Source organism: Sceloporus occidentalis, unplaced genomic scaffold (genome assembly GCF_023333645.1).
Source record: "Sceloporus occidentalis isolate IW3139 unplaced genomic scaffold, rSceOcc1.0.p SCAF_10, whole genome shotgun sequence".
Lineage (NCBI taxonomy): Eukaryota > Metazoa > Chordata > Lepidosauria > Squamata > Phrynosomatidae > Sceloporus > Sceloporus occidentalis.
The window spans coordinates 7,084,191-7,105,819 of NW_028316990.1; the positions used below are offsets into that span (position 1 = coordinate 7,084,191).

The 21,629-nt window shown below is 42.7% G+C and overlaps 1 protein-coding gene across 1 annotated transcript; it reads right to left on the reverse strand.

Moving 5' to 3' along the window:
* Positions 1-683: 683 nt before the first annotated feature.
* On the reverse strand, positions 684-15,591 carry IRF8 (interferon regulatory factor 8). The gene is made up of 9 exons (XM_089540367.1): positions 15,528-15,591; positions 13,201-13,375; positions 11,376-11,559; positions 8,973-9,061; positions 7,122-7,236; positions 6,072-6,119; positions 4,334-4,702; positions 3,000-3,115; positions 684-1,548 (listed from the first exon to the last, which is right to left on the reverse strand). Exons 1-9 carry the CDS (start codon positions 15,533-15,535, stop codon positions 1,372-1,374), a joined length of 1,281 nt encoding a protein of 426 aa, XP_089396493.1. The 5' UTR covers positions 15,536-15,591; the 3' UTR covers positions 684-1,371.
* Positions 15,592-21,629: the final 6,038 nt, after the last annotated feature.

The following is a 21,629-nucleotide window of genomic DNA, read 5'->3' on the forward strand; positions in this document are numbered from 1 at the left end:
AAGGCACACAACAACAGCTTCCTGACCAGTCCCAGCCCAGCTGTGCATGTATACTCATTTTGTGCCTTAAAGTGAACCCCCCACTCACCCAAAAGCCCAACTATCTTCAATAAGATAAATGGAACTCAGAGACTAACAAGTTTATCACATGAAGAAAATCAGCTTATCCCGGAAAAATCACACAATTACGTGTAACGATTTCACACGACATCGCACAAAACCCGCCATTAAAGTGGTCACAAAGAAGCATTAAGAGTTACTTTCGTGATTTCAGCGACAATGCAGTTCCGAAATCGCTTTATTTGCGCAATCGCGTGTGATAATCATTCGCGCCATTTCCGCTCCATTTGCAGGATGCTTTAAATGTGCTTTAATCTCTCTTTAGTGTAGAAATCAGCCCCAGTGCGATAAACTCCATCGCCATATTAGCCTGGAACACGCAAAGGGATCTTGTACACCTCTGAGACTAACTGTGCAAAAGACGTTGCAGCATAAGCTTTCAGAGACTTAATTCTGAGAGCCTTTGTGGCTGAAGAGCAGGGTATAACCAAGTCCATGAAAGCATATGCTATGACTTCTTTTGCACAGTTAAGTCTCAAAGGTGCTTTAAGATAAACAGAAACATCCTTAATTCAAGGGAGAGACCAGATTTATTCTCCCCTATGAGAAAGCAGAGACAACGGTTTACAAAAGGCAGGTATTTATTTGTAGACGCATTTGGCAAAACAATCACAAAAAATATTTAAAACAAGCAGTTAAAATAAATATTTTTAGCCTAAAATTTCACCGTTCACTTCTGCCTTCAAGAGAGAAACCTGTTAGAGCGACGCAGCTGACATTTGCTGTGGATCAAAGCCATCCTTCCCCTTTATGGCTAAAAATGAATCTGGATAAACGGTAATGAATGCATGCAAACAACAAACAAAAGCAGGCTAGCGCATGAGCATCTGTACACAATCCTAACCTGTACACACACTGAATGTCTAGGCTTATAAATTGAAAACACAGGCTTTGGGGATTTCAAAGGAAGACCCTGCAGATGCCGTTGGACTGCAGCTCCCAGCATCCTTAGCCAGACGAGCCAATGATGCTGAACGCTGGGAGTTGCAGTTCAATACATCTGGAAGGTGACAGGCGGACCACCTCTGCCTTAATCACTGTAGTTTTGCACTATTTTTCCCCCTGAGATTGTTCCTCTCTGACCCACGGACTGTTTTTTTAATGTTAAATTCCAAAAGGGAAAACTACCCCAAATTTGCTTTTGAAAAAAAATAATAAAAACCACCACTTCCACCTAAAAAAAATCTGCAAGAAGTACAGAAACAGAGCTAAAGAGAATCTTCTTCTTCTAAGGGTTTTAACAAGGGAGTCTCAGACAGTGATCTGTTGGTGTTCTCTGAAAATGGCTCTTTGGTGAGGCACGCATGAATCCTGGAAGTTCCTGTACATGGGGTCGAAATGGACATCCTCAGCCATTGGATGGCCCACGGCGCTGCTGTCATTCTTCCCGGCTTCTTCCACCAGTTGCCGAATGCTCAATTGCTCGATCTGGAGTCAGAAGAGGAGACAAGATACCTTTGTTTTGGCTGAGCAAAACCTTTGCAGCCCAGAGAGCCAGTGTGGTGCAGTGGTTTGAGCACTAGACTATGGACGTCACCAGACAAGGGAAATTGGAAGTATAATCCAATGGCAACCCAAACGCAATCATAGGGTTTCATGTTATTGCGTGATAGACTACCACACGCAATTCTGGGCAATGGCAAGCTATTTTCAGGCAATGGGAAGTCAGCTCAAACACAATTTGAATTCACATAACTTCACTGAACTAGCGAATTCACACAAATGCGTTCTGGCCCCACTTTCTTTTCATTCGAAATTAAGAGAAATTCCTCCCGTGTGATAAACTCTTATGACTCTGGAGACCAGTGTTTGAATCCTGGCTCAGCCATGCAAGCCAAGTGGGGGACCATTTTCACGCGCATGGCTTTAAAAAGCGGTCAAGACGGATCACTTCCGACAGGCCTTCCTAGGTTAGCATCTCAGTCGCCCCCATTGACTACCCTGTCTTGTCCATTTTAATCATTTTAATGGTATTGTTTTATTGTTACTGTTTATAATTATGATTTATTGGCTATGGTGGGTGGGTGGGTTTCTGGGACATTGTAATTTAGGTATTTTAATAATAATAATAATAATAATTTTTATTTATATTTCCCGCTTCTCCCAAGGATCGAAGTGGGATTACATAATTCAAAATACAATACAGTACAGATACAACTTTAAAATACTAATACTGAATTACAACATTCCTATTAGTTCCTTAAAATATCTATCATCAAGTAATCCTACAATCATCATCAAGGGTGGAGCATTGATCATAGTCTTATACAGAATCAGGTGGATATGCTCGCCGGAAGAGATCATTTTAATGTTTTAATTTTGTTAAACCAACATTATTATTATTATTATTGGTTTAAATTGTATTTTACTATTGTTATGTTGGAACTATTATGTTGCTTATTTAAGGAACAAGGGGATAGTGGGATTTATTTTGTATATTGTATGGATTTTATTGTGCTTACCAGGACCCAGCATGGGTTTCTCCAAAACAAGTTGTGCCAAACCAAACTTATCTCTTTTTGGGATACAATCAAGGGAATGCTTTGCGTGTAGTATATCTTACTTTCAGCAATGCATTTGACAAGGTCTCCCGTGATATTCTTTGCAAGCAAGCTGGTGAACTATGGGGCAAGAAGACAGTGCAACTGCTAGGTGGATGTGTCTGGGGCTTTGGTTGTGTTTTCCTGCATGGCAGGGAGTTGTACTGGATGGCCCTCTATGATTCTATGGTTGACCCTTCTCTCTTCAACAGCTTTTTCTAGGTCTCGCATAGGTTCTCACCAGGTGAAATGTCACCTGCCTCTGAAGTGTCACCCAGTATAGTCTGAACCCCCAGCACTTCCAGTGACATCTCTACCAGTACCAAATGCATTACATACCTCGACAAGAATCAGCTTGAAGCGCAAGGGAGTGGCATCCGGAAATTCTTCCCCAAAACACAGAATAACTTTGCTGTTTGGGAATCGGCCTTGGTTGTTATAATACTGATGAAGCTCTGCAAGCAGACAATGGCAGGCATGTCAATTCCATTTCAGCAAAAGCACATGGGCACAGAATATCTAGAAGCACAAGAGCCGCTGGGGGCTACAATGCAATGGCAATAAAGGTTTGCTAAACAAGGGGATGCTGGCTGAGAACACAGAGCAATTCCAAAACCTTGAGAAAGTTACTCTTGGGGATTATAACACCCAGAATCCCAGGAGTGTTGTTGCAAGGAGGGCAAAAGGAGGGCCCAAATAAAAAAAATCTGCCTTTTAAATGAAATTTTCCTTCAGTTCCCAAATTTCTAAGATTGTAAAGAAAGAGACACTAAAACAGTCCAGGTCTAGAACTCTTCTATTTGCTTTGTTTCCACTCCTTCAACAAACTTTGCCTCCCCCTTTGTTTTCTTTGAATGCCTAAACGCGATTTCTAAACGGTCAACTGAACATTTAAGTTACTTTAACGCTAGCCATTTGAAGGGAAATTTTATTTGGGGGTCCAGGATTTCTATTGGGGGGATGCTCTCCTTTTGCTCCTACTTCTCATAGCTACATCCCTGCAGAATACCCAAACCGGCATGGCCACTAGTTAGGGAGTTGTAGTCCAAAAATGAACTTTTCTAAGTTTTGATTCATCAAGGCCCCTCATTAATTTTGTTTAAATTTTATTTTACTTAGCTCCCTCTGACTCCTGCCTGAAACGTTCTTTTTATGCATCACTGAGTTCATAACATGGACCTTAGGAAAGCAACTTATGATTCAGCATCATCACTTACAAATTAGACACCCAAGATCAAGACCACACACATTCAGCAACGTTGCCATTGTGGAAGACAAACATACAAATTATTGTGTTGATTTGTTTTAAGGAGGGAGAGGATAGTGAGATTTATTTTATTATATTGTATGGATTTTATTATTGCAAGCCGCCTCGATCATATTGGAGAGGTGTGGTAGAAATAAAGATGGTGATGATGATGATGATGATGATTATTATTATTGGCGAAGTCATCAGAAACTGAGACTCCATTTCGCCTTTCCCAGTAGACTCAGGCAAAAGCAGCCTCTCCTAGTTCTTCCTCTCCCTCTCCTACTAACCCTTGTCATCTTGACCACACAGATCCTGTTTTTCATTTGTGAAATGTCAGAGGGCTATGCCCTTGCCATAGACTTTCAAACACCTTTGATGAAGGAAACGTGCCAATAATTTAAAAAATGTATATTTCACAAACCTCGGAGGAAGTAGTTTGTATCGAAGATCTTGACCACCTCGTCTCGGTCCAGCTTGTTGGGTTTGTCCTTGTAGGGCATGTTGTTGCCGCTCCAAAAGACTCGGCCCTGGCTCAGTCGCTTGATGAAGATGCCTTGTTTGTTGCAATGCAGCAGGACACCTCTTTCCAGGTGCCCAAACAGCTTCTTGGTGATCTGCCTCTGGCGATCGTTGGGGATCATGTCTGCCGAAGGGAACCGTACGTGCTCAAAGCTTTCCAGGGGATAAGGAGACTCGCCCAGGGAGATCCGGCAGCCTTCGGGGCGAGTGGTGGTGGTGCTTCCCACCAGTTTTCCTCCATAGTAGAAGTTGATCACCATCTGGCAATAGCCTGCAAAGTCACAGGTGTCACATATAGAGGAGAAGGGGCAAGATCTTGCATCTATGTTGCACTGTATAAATCTCCAGATGCAGAGATGCATATCCAATGTGCCATAAAACTCTTGTGGCAATGGTGCACAACTGAATCAAGGCACCAGATGTATAATCGAATGCACATACAAATGGGCATGAGCATCGCTGCACAACATGCATTGCAGAACCTATAATGTGCAAAACAAAATGTACATCTATGTACTGTGCACTAAACACCACTCCCTCAAGCATGAACTGAATGAGCATTTTCCACATTGGACAAAAGAGTCCAAACACCTCCACTGGGGAACTCATGCACGGGTAAGACATAAAGAGGATTCCAGTCTCAGTGATACATGTGGATGTGTATATATAGGAGTTTATCACACTGAGGCTAATTTTGGCAGTAAAGAGAGATTAAAGCACATTTAAAGCATCCCACGAATAAAGCAAAAATGGTGAGTAATTGAGCGAATGATTATCACACACAATTGTACAAGTAAAGCGATATCAGAAATGCATTAGTGCTGAAATCATGAAAGTAAAAAGATACATGTTAATGCTTCTTTGTGACCACTTTAATGGCAGGTTTTGTGCGATGTCATATGAAATCGTTTCGCGTAATTATGTGATTTTTCCAGGATATTCACAGGGTAAATTCCCAATCTCCTTTGTATGATAAACTGCATAGACAATATGTACACAAACACAATAAAAAAACCAAGCTGATCCATGGGAGACATATATAGCCCATATATAAAGGAGGTTGACTCATGTAACCTTCAATGGTGGCTGGTTGCTTCTGTATCAATGGGAGTCAGAATCCCACTGAACCTCAAGGTACTAGATATATATATATATATATATATATATATATATATATATATATATTACTTTGGATAGCTTCTTGAAAATTCAGGCTAAAACCCAGAGCGGATCCACCTTCCCATTGACAGATGCAACTGGCAATCATCTCCAAAGAGAGGATAAGAGCAATAAAAACAAGGCACTCACAAACAAGAAATCGAAGACAGACTGCCTTTGTATGAATTTATAAAGACAGAGCTAGAAAAGGTTGCTCTATTTTTACTATACAAGGGGATCCTGTAACACCTTCGAGACTGAGACAAAAGGAGCTTGTGGCGTAAACTTCGGAAGATTCGGTCTGCTCCATCAGACGCATCTGATACCCCAGAGACTATTTTATCCAGAGACAGCCACAATTTTCTGGTTATCTTTGACATGCAAAAATAAAAAGTCACCTCTGGCTGACAAGGAAATGAAGTAAGACAAAGGCTAACTGCGCCAGATGCTAACAACAAGAGGAAGTTTATGGCTTACCATACCTGCATGAATCGGTTCATAGCCCACAAATCCACCCATGAGGGATAAAGCTGTAAATTTTAAAAGGAAGAAGAGACATGACATAGATAGATCTGAAAGCTTAGATTAGCTCCTGTCTGTTTGCCTTTAAATGGCACATTTGGCTTTATAATAAAATTAGTGCTTCCTCCCAGAATTAAATAAAACATTTGTTTGGACTATATTGTCATATAGTAGCGCTGAGCTCACAGGAACAAAGCTCCAGGACTCCTAAAATAGCAAACAGGGGTACAGCAAGGGGAAGGATGTAAAAACCAGTGTATTGTTCCCCACTAAAATAAGCAACCTGGCTTCTTCCCACGAAATTTTCCTCGAGGCCCCCAGATTTCTAGCATTGTAGTACTTAAAATTTCAGTTGTGCCATTAGAGGTAAAGATTTAGGCATCCAAACCAAAGGAGCAGCCAAAGTGACCCAGGGAATGTTAGCAAACAGGAAGAGTGCTAGATGGCAACAACTTTGTCTCGTTCTCTACAATGTTCAAAATCTGGGGACTGAAGGAAGATTTCATTTGAGAGGCAGAATTCTTATTTGGGGAGGAAGCGGAGCAACATCTCTGCAAACTGTAATATCAGCTGCATCTACACTGGAGAATCAATGCAGTTTGATATCACTTTAACTGTCATGACTCCATCCTATTTAAACCTGGGATCTATAGTCCGTTTCTCTGTTCCACTCCCACTTTCTCCCTTTTTCTCCAGTTGTTGCAAATTGCGTTCAAATTGCAAAAGAAATTTGCACTCATTTAACACAAGAGAAGGGAGAGAAGCAGAGCGGATGCAGTCTGGGTCTTCCCAGTAAGTTCAGGCAAAAGCAAACTGCTGCAACATCTCCTGGTTTGTCTGCTCTTCCTCATTAACTGCTTTTGCCATCTTGACCACACTCTGATGTCGCTTGGCCACATGTATCCCCCTTTCCATCTGTGAAAAGTCAGAAGGTATGGGACCTTGGGACTCATAGTTCTCCAATCTGCCCTTCAGACCTAGTCCTTCTGAATGATATCACAACATCTTACCAGGAGTTGACTGATGTGTCCACCAGTCCGGTATTGGCTGATTTCTGCAATTCTCTTGTGGCGGTGAAGGGCTTCGTTTTATCGTGCCAAGATATTCCTCCACGCTTGATGGGGGCTGAGGAGTTTATGGGGAAAGGACAAAGATCAGTGCCAAGATGACAACTGGTAATAACCTACAAATCTGGAACATTGTCGTATCCAGAATATAACAGTGTTCAAATTATTTTTCCAACAAATTATCCAGAAAAGGGATCAAAATCATGTAGCCCTCCAGATGTTTTTGGATTCTCAGCATGCCCCAGCATTGGTTATACTGGTTAGGGTTGGTGGGAGCTAAAGTCCAACACCATCTTGGAGGTGACCACAACATTTCCATCCCAGACAAGAACACATTGGGTCACCCAGTTTCTCTTATAAATAATGGAGTATGATTAATGGATGGATGGAGGATGATACACAGCATAGTTGTTGGGTGCTTTCAAGTCATTTCTGACTTATGGCAACCTTACGGCAAACCTAATACAGGGCTTTCTTGGCAAGATTTGTTCAGAGGGGCTTTGCCTTTGCCACCCTCTGAGGCTGAGAGAGTGTGATTTGCCAAAGGTTACCTTGTGGTTTTCCATGACCAAGCAGGGATTCAGATTCTGGCCTCCAGATTTGCAGTCCAAAACTGCAACCATTACACCACACTAGCTCTAATAAATCTTTCCTTGTTTCATTTTCTACAACTGTGTGACTGTCTACATTTAAGAACTGATAAGGCAACCTCATGCCAGGCAACCTTGGGTGAGTCACACACTCTCAGCTCCAAAGAAAACCCATGATAAGTTCACTTTAGGGTCACTTTAAGTTGGAAACGAAGGCATACAACAACTGCTGAACATGCACAGAGTTGATCTGAATGGATCAGAGGGAAATCATCTATCTAAACACATTGGAAACGTTTCTCTTTTTCCCCCTAGTCAAAGTTCCAGTATTTCTCAGTCGTGGCATTCAGAGACTTATACTCCAAAAGAATAACTTTTTCAAGCACTGTCCACACTATCCTGCATCCTGACCTCTCTTCCCAAAGACCAAACACACATATATACACACATTCTGTGAACCCAGTGGATTTTTAAGATCCTTTTCATTACCCGATATCAACAAAAGTAGAAAATGATAAAATATACAGGCCACCATGATAAAGATATTATATCCTCCCCTACACACACACACACACAAGAATCCTGCATATCTGCTACTTACTGAAATATATTTAAGTAGGGCTGTATCTCCACTGCAGGAATAATGCAGTTCGAAACGGCTTGAGCTGTCATGGCTCTATCCTATGGAATCCTGGGATTTGTAGCTTGTTGTGGCACCAGAGCTCTCTGACAGAGAAGGCAAAATAGCTCACAGAACTACCAATTCCAGGTTTTCATAGCATTGAGCCATGGCAGTTAAAGCAGGGGCAAACTGCATTATTTCTGCAGTGCAGATGCAGCCTAAGTAATGTCTCTTGCCCTGACCCTGCAAATCTGAAGGAAATATCGTTTTCACCCATGCTCCAAACAGCAGCAGAGTGGATCTCCTTCTTCCCATACAGCTGGTGCCTGGTAAAGTAAGTGGAGGAGGGAGTTACAATGGTGACAAAATGGTGACTAAGTAGTGATCAGGAATACAGATTTATTCATTTACTCATCTGCAGTTGTTTCCTAATCACAAACACTACATAGCCACAATTCTGACACAGTTGCCACAATGGTAACTCCCCCTCCAAACTACTTTACTAAGCATCAGAGAAAGGGATGCATTGTTACTAGAAAGAGGCAAGGAGTAGTAGTAGTTCTATCAGCAGTAGTTAATTACCTCTTTGATCAAGTCATCCATTGCAGAAGCGCTGCACTCTATGTCCGTGATTTCACCCAAGCTGCATCCGTTTCCCATCCCCATTTTGCCTGGAAAGAAAGGCAAGCTGAACATCGAAGTGCAAACAGTATCAGAGAATATAGGCACTCTGGCTCATGGCTTGACCCTTTGTATAAGGGACAGTCAACAGGTGCATCTACACTGCAGAAATAATGCAGCTTGACACCACTTTAACTGCCATGGATCCATCCTGCAGAATCCTGGGATTCATTCATTTGGTGAGGCATGAGCAATTTTTGGCAGAGAAAGCTAAAGACCTGGCAAAACCACAAATCCCAGGACTCCACAGGATGGCACTACAGCACTTAAAGTGGTGTCAAACGGCATTATTTCTACAGCGCAGGAAAGGAGAGCATTAGAAACAAAAAGGATGAGCAATTGAGCACACTTATGGGTAAATTATTAAGAGACTATAAACCTTCCCTCCATGTAGTTGGCTGCACTTGAGAAAGTTACAATTTTGGATTATAGCTTCCAGTGACCAAGCTGGTTGGAAGATTCTAGGATTTTGGGTCCAAAAAAGTAACTTTCCCAAACCATGGTGTTTGGTTTATGTCAAGCAAGGCGCAGAAGTGTTGTTTGGGTTCAGAACTGAGTTCTGAGCAGCATATCCAAACAAAAGAAAACACAGCAATATTTTTATATTTAAATAGCAATAAAATAAATCCACATTCTTGAAAGGGAATTCAGAGGACACAATGCATTGCTTAACTGGTTATGCCCAAGAAACTTAAATTCCTTAACTTCTCTAATGGTTCATTTGGCTATTGTTTTTAAAGCAGTGGATAATTTCTTTTAAATTGGGCTTGCAATGAAGGGGGGTGAGGCTTGCAGAGTGCATTAAGGCCCTTCTAACTTTCCCCACCTCACTCATAATAATTCAGATACTGCTTGATGAAATACTAGAATGCAGGTTGTTCTGCAAACCAGAGGGATTTCCAGAAATGCTACAAGGCTCCTGCACAAGCGTCGAAGCAGCCAGACTCAGGTGTTCTCCACGGGAGGGAAATTCTTGACAACTCAGCCGTGCATGTTTGCAAAGACACCACACCAACGAAACCACAGATAAAAATAAAACCTGTGGCTTGCATATAATACCGGTCATTTCGGAGACAGCCGTTCTGCGTTCTGTTGCTGTAACCACAAAATGCTCTGTTGTAGTACAAAAAAGGACAAACGGCAGCAGGAGGGAGAGGTTGCTATTCCCATCACTGCTACATGGGCCTTACAATTGGAGAGAGGCGAGCAAATGCATCACTACGGGTGTGGGGGGAACATGACATGCACCAAGTGGCACCGTAATTGGAGGCCACACCACAACTAGCACCCAAGTGACGCCACTGTCCCTCCCTAAACGTCTGCCTTTTGCTGTAACATTTGAGTCCCTTTAAGACACAAAGAGCTCAGTGGAAGAGAAAGCCTCGCCAGAAAGTGGGGTGAAGGAGGATTCCAGGGATCTTTCATCCTCCTAACTCCCAAAGCAGGAGACTATGGTGTCAATGGCAGGCAGTAGTCTCCAGCTTTAAAAGTTAGAAGGATGAAGAATCCCTTGATTTGAAATCAAAGGCTTTCATGGCCCGCATCCATAGTTTTTTTTTTTTTTTTGTAGGTTTTTCAGTCTATGTGGAGTTGTGGCCATGTTCTAGAAGAGTTTGTTCCTGACGTTTCACCACCATCTGTGGCTGGCATCTTCACACTGCTTCTATGTATCACACAGTTTGCTCCATATCTTCTAACCTAGTCCATCATCCTCAGGTGGACCTGGGGGGAGGAGGGGAGGTCATATTCCAGTGCTTGGACTAAAGTAAACTTCAGATTACCCCTAGCAGTTTTGGTAATTTTAAAGAAAGGTTTGCTGCTGTATTACTTTAGCCCTGTTCTGTTATTTTACTGTTGGTTCTCATTGCATTTTCTGGGCTTCAGTGTTGTGGTATTGTATACCCTCTTTGGAATTTGGAGGATAGAAAGAGATACAGAAACATCTTCCTAATTAAACTATGCTCACAACAGAAATGTTAGTTTAGTGTTCATCGGGATGTCGAATGGTGAGGGCATGGGTGTCTTGATCTACAGTGGGGGTAGAGAACTTGCATTCCTCCAAATGTTATTAAGGCTAGACCTCCCATCGTCCTTCACCATAAACTGTGCTGGCTAAGGCTGAAGTCCAACATCATCTGTTGTCCACCCCTCCTTGAAACAAATGTTCTCTTAAAACAAATATGCCTTTAGTTGACAGTGACAGAATCCCACAAGAGCAAAACTACTGTGAGAAATCTGCTGATCCTGTGGATCTATTCTATGAGATTCTGCTGATTGTGTGGTTTGTGGTTCCATCAGACTTACATTTCTGTTCTTCCTCGGGAACAATGCGGTAGACTTTGTAGGGCTCTGAGATGTCCAGTTGGGACCGGTCAGTCACTTCTTCAAAGTCCGGGCTCTTATTCAATGCGCAGCGTAACCTCGTCTTCCAAGTGGCTGGCTCAGCTTTGTCGCCTTCCTTGAATTTCCCTTTGAATATCGCCCAAGCCTAAAGGATAAACAGTAGGACTTCTAAGTTGGGTTTCCTGATTTCTGAGGTCCCTGGCTCAGGAGGAGTCCAAAAAATCTTCCACCAAGGAAAGGCTGTCAACAGGTCCTTTCCAACAGACCAGGTGCTTGGATGGGCACCCAAGCTTTTGAAACCCCATTTTGAAGGCTATCCATGCTTCTGCTCATTGTCCTTCTAGGGCTGCATCTGCATTGTGGAAATAATGCAGTTTGACACAACTTTAACTGCCACGGCTCAATGCTACAGAACTACAAATCCCAGGATTCCATAGCATGGAGTCCTGACTATTAAAGTCATACAAAACTGCATTATTTCTGCAGTACAGATACAGCTCAAGTCAGGGGTGGAGAAAGTATGAATGTGGACTGAATGTGGCCCCAGCTCCATTTGTGTAGCCTCCCAAACCTTCCATGGCAACCTCAAAGCCCCCAAACTGCCCTTCGAAAACCTTGGAGAGGAATTTTTTTGACCCCAAATCACCAAAAGCACATTACAACTTCAATTTCTCTCTCACACACACATACATATCAACAGTCCCACTAAGTATCGCCAAAAGGGTAAAAGATTAGCCCAAACAACAACTGTAAATGGCATCACATTATATCATGGTACACATTGCAGAGGTCAACAATGTTGTTTTTGCCCCTAAATTTAATCTCCTTAGTCACCATCAAATGGACAACTTAGCTGGAAGAACTGGCTGGTTTTCCTCCTTTCATTTGTAGAATAAACCTGGGCTGTATTCCCTTTTTCCTGTCACTAGGTGTCACTGCAGTGCTATCTGCTCAGCTATCAGATCCAGCATTATAGCACCACTGTCTTAATGTGTGTCTGCTTATGGCGATCCTATGAATTTCAGATGCTTTTCTTAGGCAAAGGCTACTCAGTCCTGTCCTCTAAAATATAGCCTACAGCACCTGGGATTTATTGGCAGTCTCCAATCCAAGTACTAACCAGGGCTGACCCTGCTTAGCGTCCGAGATCAGACAGGATCGGCTGCCTAGGATATTTAGGCCTACTCTGTACCACTAAAGAACAACACACAAAAAGGAATTCCTTAGGGAAAACCCAGACCTTTTATGCATGAGAGGATAAAACTAGTCCAGCTCCATGAAACCATGCTGAACTTCATATAATCAATCAAGATCCATATTATGCAACTACATGAGAGAAACAGGGCTGGCCCAAAATGTTCTGCACTAAGAAGCCCTTTCCACTGCATAATTTCAAAAAAGAAAATCTACAGACCTGAGGATTTGACTGAAAAGCTCGCTTCCAAATACTTTTGGCGCCTAGGGACACAGGATGCATTTACAATGTAGAAATAATGCAGTTTGGCACCACTTTAAGGGTTGCACCTCCATCCGACGGAATCCAGGGATGTGTAGTTTTACAACGTCTTTCACCTTCTCTGCCAAAGTGTGCCGGTGACTGACCAAACTACACATCCCAGGATTCGGTAGGATAGAGCCAAGGCTGTCAAACTGCATTCTCTCTTCAATGTAGATGCAACCAGAGAGTCTTCTGGGATTTATACAAACCAACCAACAATTAATGGGGGGGGAGAACATAACTCAAGAAGAAAAGCATCACTAATTGGATGTTTGCAATGGAAAGTACCTTGAATATGGATGCGTCCACCTCCTGGTTGTAATCCTGCTTCCCCGCATGTTTCCATGGGATCCGGAACATCGTTTTCTCATCGTTCTCCCAGATCAGACCAGAATACATGCTGCTGTCAATTTGTTCTATCAGCCACTGTCTCAGCCTCCTTCCACCATTTCGGTCGCACATCCTGCGTGGAAGAATTTGGAGGACTTTTGTTAAGTATGAACACATGAGTTCCTCCCAACCATAGCTTGGAAGAGACCAAAACTCCAAGTTTGAGTGTTAATGTACATTTCTGGAGACCAGGGTTCAAATACCAGCTCAGCTATGGAAACCCAATGAGTGACTTTGGGCAAGTCACTCTCTCTCAGCCTCAGAGGAAGGCAATAACACACACACCTGAAGAAACTTGCCATGAAAACCCTGTGATAACCCTCCTTTGGGGTTGCCATAAGTCCAAAACTACTTGAAGGCACCCGCCAACAACAAAGGAGGTTGGAGGTGTGCATTTGTGAAACGTGGCACACTTCCCTTGACAGTCCCAGTCAAAACACCAAAACAACTCAGGGGAAAAGCACATTGATTTATAGTGCAAGTCCATGCATGCTTACTCAGAAGTGTACAGACTGTTTCCCTAGGATTGCAGCCTATGCATGCTCCAGAGCAAAAGACTTCAACTCTAGCCTCACAAACTAACAAGGGGAGGAAAGATGCACAAAAAAAGAAGAAGAGGAAACCCCCAAAGGAAGAAACAATGAAGTTTGTTAAGTGTTGGTAAAATCTCATAAAAGCTATCATAAAAGGAAGCCACTCTGGGGTTTATCACACAAGAGGAATTTCTCTTAATTTCAAATGAAAAGAAAGTGGGGCCAAACCGCATTCACGTGAATTCACTAGTTCAATGAATTTACATGAATTCGAATTGAGTTCGAGCTGACTTCCCATTGCCCAAAATAGCTTGCCATTGCCCGAAATTGCGTGTGATCACATCTCACGCAATAACGTGAAACCCCATGATTGTGTTCGGATTGCCATTGGATTATACTTCCAATTTCCCTGGTCTGATAACGTCCCAAGGTTCAAAGCCCTGGAAACCAACTGGCTGACCTTGGGCAAGCCACACTCTCAGCCTCAGAGGATGGCAAATGGCAAACCCCCTCTTGTCAAGAAAGCCCTGTGATCGCCTGAAGTCAGAAAGGACTTGAAGGCACACAACATTGTGGTTGTTGTTGTTAGCTGCCCTCGAGTCACTTCTGAATCATGGCGATTCTGCGGATGAGACATCTCCAAGGATCCCTCTCCTCCACTGAAGCCTTGCCCAGACCTTGCAAGCCCTTGCCCATAGTCTAGCCATCTGGTCTGTGGTCTTCCTCTCTTTCTCCTACCTTCTACCTTTCCTAGCATTATTGATTTTCCTAGTGATCCCTGCCTTCTCATGATGTGGCCAAAGTATAGTTGATAGTCTCAACTTGACCATCTTTGCTTCCAAGGAGAGCCCTGGTCCGATCTGTTCAAGAATCCATTGGTTTGTCTTCTTGGCTGTCCATGGGATCATCCTAAATCCTCTTCTCCAGCCATTCCGAAGGAGTTGGTTTTATTTTTGTCCGTTCATGGGGATGATGGGGAATACAATGGCTGGGAAGATTCTGACTTTAGTACTCAGTTGTATGTCTTTGTTCTTCAGTATCTTTCATAGCTGCCTTTCCCATTCCTTGCCTTCTTCTTCTCTCTTGACTGCAGTCTCCATTCTGGCCAATGTTTGATCCTAGAGATGGGAATTCTTTATTTCAACTTCTTTGTTGCCTAGATGGAATTTGTGCGTTTCTTCTGCGGTCATCATTTTGGTTTTCTTTATGCTCTGCATCAGACCTGCCTTTGCACTTTCATCTTATTAACTGTTCCAACACCTGAATGTCTTCTGCTGATATTATGGTGTCGGACGCATATCATCGGTGGTTAATGTTGCTTCCTCCCATCTCCACTCCTCCTTTTTCTGATTCCAGTTCTGCTTTCCTTACGATGTTTTCAACACATAAATTAATATTATGGGGTCGCCCGCACATCTCAGGTGGTTAAGGTTGCTCCTGTCTATTTCTATTTTTCAAATTCTGCTTTTACTTGTGATGTTTCCATCATGTGTGGAAGGGGATAGGAGGCAGCCTTGCTCCTTTGCCTATTGGGAACCACAGACATCCATGCATCCATGCAAACAGTACATGCAATAAAAGCTGGAAAGGACCAGTTTGCAGGAGAGAGAGAGATGGAAAAAAGTCAGGCAAAGCAACCCCAAACCCAGCCAGAGCCCTCTCTTTCCCTCCCACTCCCTGGACAGCACTGACCTCCACATCCAGACAGCTCCCAGCCAGGGTTAGGTCTTTTGCCTACACTAGATGCCAAGCTGAGCAAGAGACTAGTTTCGCAGCCTCTCCAATATATACTATCTATATGAACTTGAAATCTGGGTGGGGGAAAGGATGCCTCCCCCACGCGTGTCCCTGTCAGCCAATGGCAAAGCAAGGAAGGCAAGGGGCTGGCCAATAAAGAAAGAGTTGAAGTAGGTCCCTTTCTTCTCATTGCATTCTCTTCCGAGAAATCAGCGGAGGCTCTTTTTTGCAAAGACTATAGGCTGCAAAGGATGCCCGGGTCAACGTTCCATTCCCGGGTCCTCCGCGTTCCATTCCCAGGGCAACGTTCCATCGCTGCCTTCCTCTGCGTCCTCCTTTTCCCGGACGTGCCCTACATCCCCACCTTCTGGGATTCCAAAACGTCCTGCATTTTGAGCAAGACTGAAAAGCACACATTGACATTTCTGGGGATGCTTCCCCCAGAAATGTCAATTCAAACATTGTTAATGATTGAATGTATTGATGGTTGTTTTAATCATTGAGAATTTAATTGCATTTTATTATTAGTGATGGGAGGGTTAAGGAGAGGGGTAGGGTTATCATGTTATTCTATGATATTGTATATGATATTGTATTTTATTGTAAGACGCTTCGATCATTCGGAGGAGCAGGATATAAATAACGTATTATTATTATTATTATTATTATTAATTGTATTTTATTAATATTGATGGGAGGGGTAGGGATATAATGTTTTATATGATATCAATTCAATAATTATTAATTATTTAATTATGTCATGTATTAATGGCTGTTTTAAGAATTGATCATTTAATTATATTTTTTTATTATTGATGGGAGGGTTAGGGTTATAATGTTTCGCATGATATTGTATTGATGTATTTTATTGCAAGCCACTTCAATCCTTCAGAGGAGAGGGGTATAAATAAATTTTTTAATTATTATTTCAGCTTCTGTTTCCATTTTCCTGCCTGTCCTACATTTTGGGATGCCTCATCCTTCTTTGCCACGGTATCCTTCCTATTTTTTCCAAGGCATGTCCTCCATTTCTTCTCTCCAAGAGGCAATCCCAAATGTCTTCCACCTGGAGCAGGACTAAGAAGCATCAATGGATATTTCTAGGAGTGTTTGGAGCTTTTGTTTTGCTCCTGTCCTCCATTTCTCTCCAAGGTCCTACATTTTGCAGGGCCTTGCTGTATTGCAATGCAATCTCCAGAGAACATGCAAAACTTAAACCATATAAAGGTTAAAAATAATCTAAGGAGTTTTGTCACACGGAGGAGATCAGGAGTTTATATCCCGGGGAAATTGCGTAATTCCGCAAAGCGATTTCACACGACATTGCACAAAACCTGCCATGAAAGTGGTCCCAAAGAAGCATTAACATGCATCTTTTTACTTTCGGGATTTCAGCGACAAGGCATTTGTGGGACCACCACAAACTACAATCCCCAGAAATCCATCGCATTGAGCCAGGCCAGTTAAAGAGGTGTCAAGTCAGATTATTTCTCCAATGTGGATATACCCTTTGATATGTATCTGTACCAGTTCAATGTTGTCAAGTCTGACTGGGAGCCACAGCTACCCAGGGTTTCCAGGAAGATGCTTCCTTAACTCTACCTAAAGAGATCCCTCTTCCCTGGTAGTTTTTCCTCCAAGCCCTAACCAGGACTGAGCCTCCTTAGCTTCTGAAAATACATTCGATCACATGAATTGAGCCCTGGTTTGTCTGGATGGGGTTGCTGCTCATGATTTGGGAATTTCCAGCATCTCATAATGTTCATAGAAGGCACCACTGCCTCACCAGCAGGGAGATTTTCCCATGTTCAAGTACCAAGAAAGAAGTCATGCAGGAAGACTTCTTCCCCCCCACACATCTCAAGGTTTTCTTTTAACTTGCGCTTGTGGAAAAGCAGCTGGATATGTAGCTGTTTGGGACTATAACTCCCAGAATCCCCCATCCAGCATCTCTCTATGGAAAGGAAAGGCAGGATGCAAAGGCAGGATCACAGACATAGGACAGACAGAAAAACGGACATACAACGTGGTAGTGGTGGTTGTGGTGTGTGCCTTCAAATTGTTTCCAGTTTACGGCAAACCTAAGGCTGGGGTTTATCATGGCATTTTCTTGGTCTGATTTGTTCAGAGGAGGTTTGCCAGGGCCACCCCAAGGCTGAGAGAGTGTGACTTAGACAAAGTCACCTGGTGGGTTTCATGTGGCTGAGCTGGGAATCGAACCCTGATCTCCAGAGTGGTAGTCAAACCACTACATCATGATCACTAAAATAATATCAACGATATAGGAGGCAAATTAACTTCAGGAATAAATTCATCTCTGATCCCAGGAGATTATATTTTGGCCATTAAAGGGTGGGAGACAATGAACGCTAGGCACCTAGAAGAGTGCTTTCTGCTGGAGAAAAAGAACCCAGTAAAGATTACTCCACTCTGACACTGGGTCTTAAATGAGGTCCACATGACCCTTTTGGCATATGCCATGATGTGCTGACTGCCAACTTCTTCCTTTCACTTAGTCTCAAAGGCGCTACAAGATCCCTCTGCATACTAACTGCACCCAAGTGAGGGTTATTCCAAGGAATGGCATCACTAAGGCGGTGCGGGGAGTGCCGCCTGCGCTGGGTGACACCATCAGAGGGAGTGACACTGGGCATGCGCAAGGAGAAATAACAGCCCAGAGTTCAATGTTAACAACATGGGAAGTCCTCTACTTGAACGGAAGGTAGTATTTCAGGCTGAAAGTTATCCTCGAAGTAACAGAGTGCAACCTTTACAGTCACCAGCTCATGCCACCAAAGGTTTTCAAGATCCAAATAGCATGACCCATCTCTCAGAAAAAAAGGGGGTTCTTCTTGGCATGTTGCTCCCTTTTGGGGGAGTAAGGACTCACAAAGCCATGGACCTATCTCTCTACTCCTCCCTCCCATGACCTCCACCTCCTGATCCGTTTGGCTCCTTTCTGCCGTTGCCCTTTGGAAGGATGGACTGGTTGCTGTGACTTTCTTTAGGGTGGAGATTTTTTTGTATTTCAGAAACTGTTCTTGCTATGGGGGGATATCCCATCTTTGTTATTTCAGCTAGCGGAGACTGCGGGTTCCCCATTATGAGACCTTCCTCCTCATCATAGAAAGTCCATCAGGGTAATACCAGTCCAAGCGATGCCACTGATTCCAAACTGTTTACTGTGGGGAAGTTTGCAGTAGGAAGTGAAGTTGGATCCCAAGTTGTCATGGCTTGGGTGAAAATGTCTCCTTTCGATTTTCCTAGAAAGATGCATTCGCATCCTAATTCCTAGAAGTATAAAACGCTGTTATCATTTTATCTGTTTCATGGAATCTTAACATTGGGAGGGACCACAAAGATAATCTAGTCCACCTCCCTGCCAGGCAGGAATTAGCAAGTAAAGCACTCCTGAAAGATACCCATCCAAACCTTGTTTAAAGACCACTAAAGAAGGAGAGTCCACCAAGGCAATCTATTCTACGGTTGAACAGCTCTTCCAGTTCTTCCTAATGTTTTGCTGGAAATACTTTTCTTGTAATATGTATCTGATTTAAATTTATTTATTATATATTTCTATTCTGCCCTGTAGCCATGGATCACAGTGTGGCATACAATACAATCAATTTAAAGAATGTAAAACAATGTAAAATATGAAGCGGTAAAAAACATCATTTATAATCAAAAACATGTTAAACAACCTAAGCTAAAACAGTTAAAAACCATGAATATATATAGGAACAGGCTCAAATGGTCAGACAGCAAAAGTTTTAATAAAAAGCTATGGTTTAACCTGGCACCGAGATGAAGCAAACGTTCTTTTCTCATTCCCCAGTTCCAAAGACAGTGATTTTAAAGTCCTGTTGATCTTGAAAGAGATAATAATAAACCAAGTAAATTTGTTTAGGAGCAAAACTCTTTTTGATGACACATTTGGGGCAGGCATTCGCCAACTGAGCATGATGTAACAGACACACCCATGTTCTTTCCATGGAAAAGAGGAACGCGCTGAGATGCGATTTTTGCTACATTCAAAAGAATAGATATTATACCCTTGATTTTCCAACTGAGGGTTGTTTACTATCAGAGAGAGAGAGAGAGAGAGAGAGAAATGTCCCACTTAAGGCAAAGAACAAGATGGCACCCCTTTTTGTTCCATGTGCAAAAGCCAAGTGGACTTGCACCTGAATCTTTCTTCAACGCATCTAGAGGCAACAGACTAACTCAAAAAACTTGCTTTTGCCTTCTTGTATCTGCCTCCTGAGGCCACAACATCACACTATGGCAGGGCCATAGCAAATATGCACAATACGGAAACAAAAGCCGAGATGCTATATCAGGTTGGTAAAGTGTACGTCTCCGTATGCAAAGTTACGCATGAGTTGCACTAGGCAGCCCTTGGGATGAATGGCAACGTTGCAGGACTAAACAAGACACCAAATATGCAACTGAAGACACAACCCAATGGGAACATGCATACATGCACAGTGCATATCAGTGCACAGTGTGCATCCCCCACAAGCACAACACCACTTCTCAAACCTAAACTGAATACCATTCTTCTGTATTGGACAAAAATGTCAGATTGCTTTCCTAGAGGAACGTAGCTGTGTGTAAGATGCCAACAGCAACCCAGCCAACGTATCATAAATTGGTTAACCGAGTTGTTGAATTCTCCCAAATATCTTGTCTGTATTTGAACAGGGCATTATTATGTAGCCTCTGTCTGTTGATAACACCTATTGAAACCGTAATCTCTGCTTATCACATATCTACTATAACTTCCTATTCCTACCAGAAACAGCCTGTCTTGTGTTTCCAATGGCCAAGTGTCAGCTTCCTGTGCCGTTTATGGAGTAACCAGACACACTGTCTGGGTTTTTGCTTAACTTCCTCCCTGGCCCATTTTGATGAACAGCAGAATCGGCAGATGTTTCTCAGTTTGGTTGCAGGAGGTCACTCTTCCAAGGAGTGGAGGTTCCCAGCACTGTCTTGCATAGTGGTCATGGTTTTCTGTTTTGCGAAGGGCTGCGCTTACGAAAAGCTAAGGAGAGGCAGATAGAAGGACACAGAGTACAAGGAAACCAAATATTGGCGGAGCATCATTCAGCAACTGGGCTGCAAGTGTAGGATCACTCCAGGACAAAGTTTCCAGGCCAAAACCTGAGACTTAGGGATGGCCCCTGGAGATGCTATTAAGTGTTAATGTATTAAGTACCATAAAATCATAAAATCCTAGAGCTGGAAGAGACTTCAAGGGCCATCCAGTATAACTCCATTCTGCCATGCAGGAAGACTATCAAAGGCCTGATACAGACAGGCCAAAATAAAGCTGCTTTGAGTCACTTTGCAAGTATGCTGTTTAAATGATACATGCGTCCTAAGACTCCAGAAGCTGCACCAAAGGACTGGAGTGTAGCTTTGGTGCAGCTTCCAGACTCTTAGGACTCATGCATCATTGAAACACCATACCTCCAAGTGACCTGAAGCAGCTTTATTTTGGCCTGTCTGTATAGGGCCAATGTCTCTGTTTAAAAATCTCCAAAGAAGGAGACTCTTCTACCATCCAAGGCAACGGAGCGCTCACATCTTTTTATTCAAGCACACCCATGGAAAACATATTTTCCTGTTTGAAAATTAAGACAAAAATCTTAGCTAAAGGGCTGCTCCCAGAAGGGATTGTTCCTTCTCACTTGAAGAGATGGGATAAGGAACATTTTGCTTCTAGCTTCTAGTTCTGCATGGGTGCACTTGCACAAAAATGTGTGTTTTATGCAATGCCCACAATTTTATGCAAAAGAAATTTGTATTTCTGCATACTATAATTTCCCCAAATGTGTGTGAATGCTTGATGAAAACTACACAAAATGCTCACCTGTGTGTTATTCTTCCCAACTGAGATTCACAGGTATGGATAAACCTATTTTTCTTTTGGCTAGGAAATGAAAAGCAAAAGCTATCTTTCCATTACAGGTGATAAAGTAGGCACAGGAGCATATGAACACAACAGAGGGATGGAGGAACGGCTGCTTATACCAATAAAATCCTTACCTTCAA

What these genes read in the sequence shown, in the direction of transcription:
- IRF8 (XM_089540367.1), bottom strand. An exon ending in TCCCGAGGAAGAACAGAAAT is followed by an intron (nt 9,062 to 11,375) that starts GTAAGTCTGATG and finishes CTTTCTTTCCAG; the next exon opens with GCAAAATGGGGATGGGAAAC. An exon ending in CTATGAACCGATTCATGCAG is followed by an intron (nt 4,703 to 6,071) that starts GTATGGTAAGCC and finishes GTGACTTTGCAG; the next exon opens with GCTATTGCCAGATGGTGATC.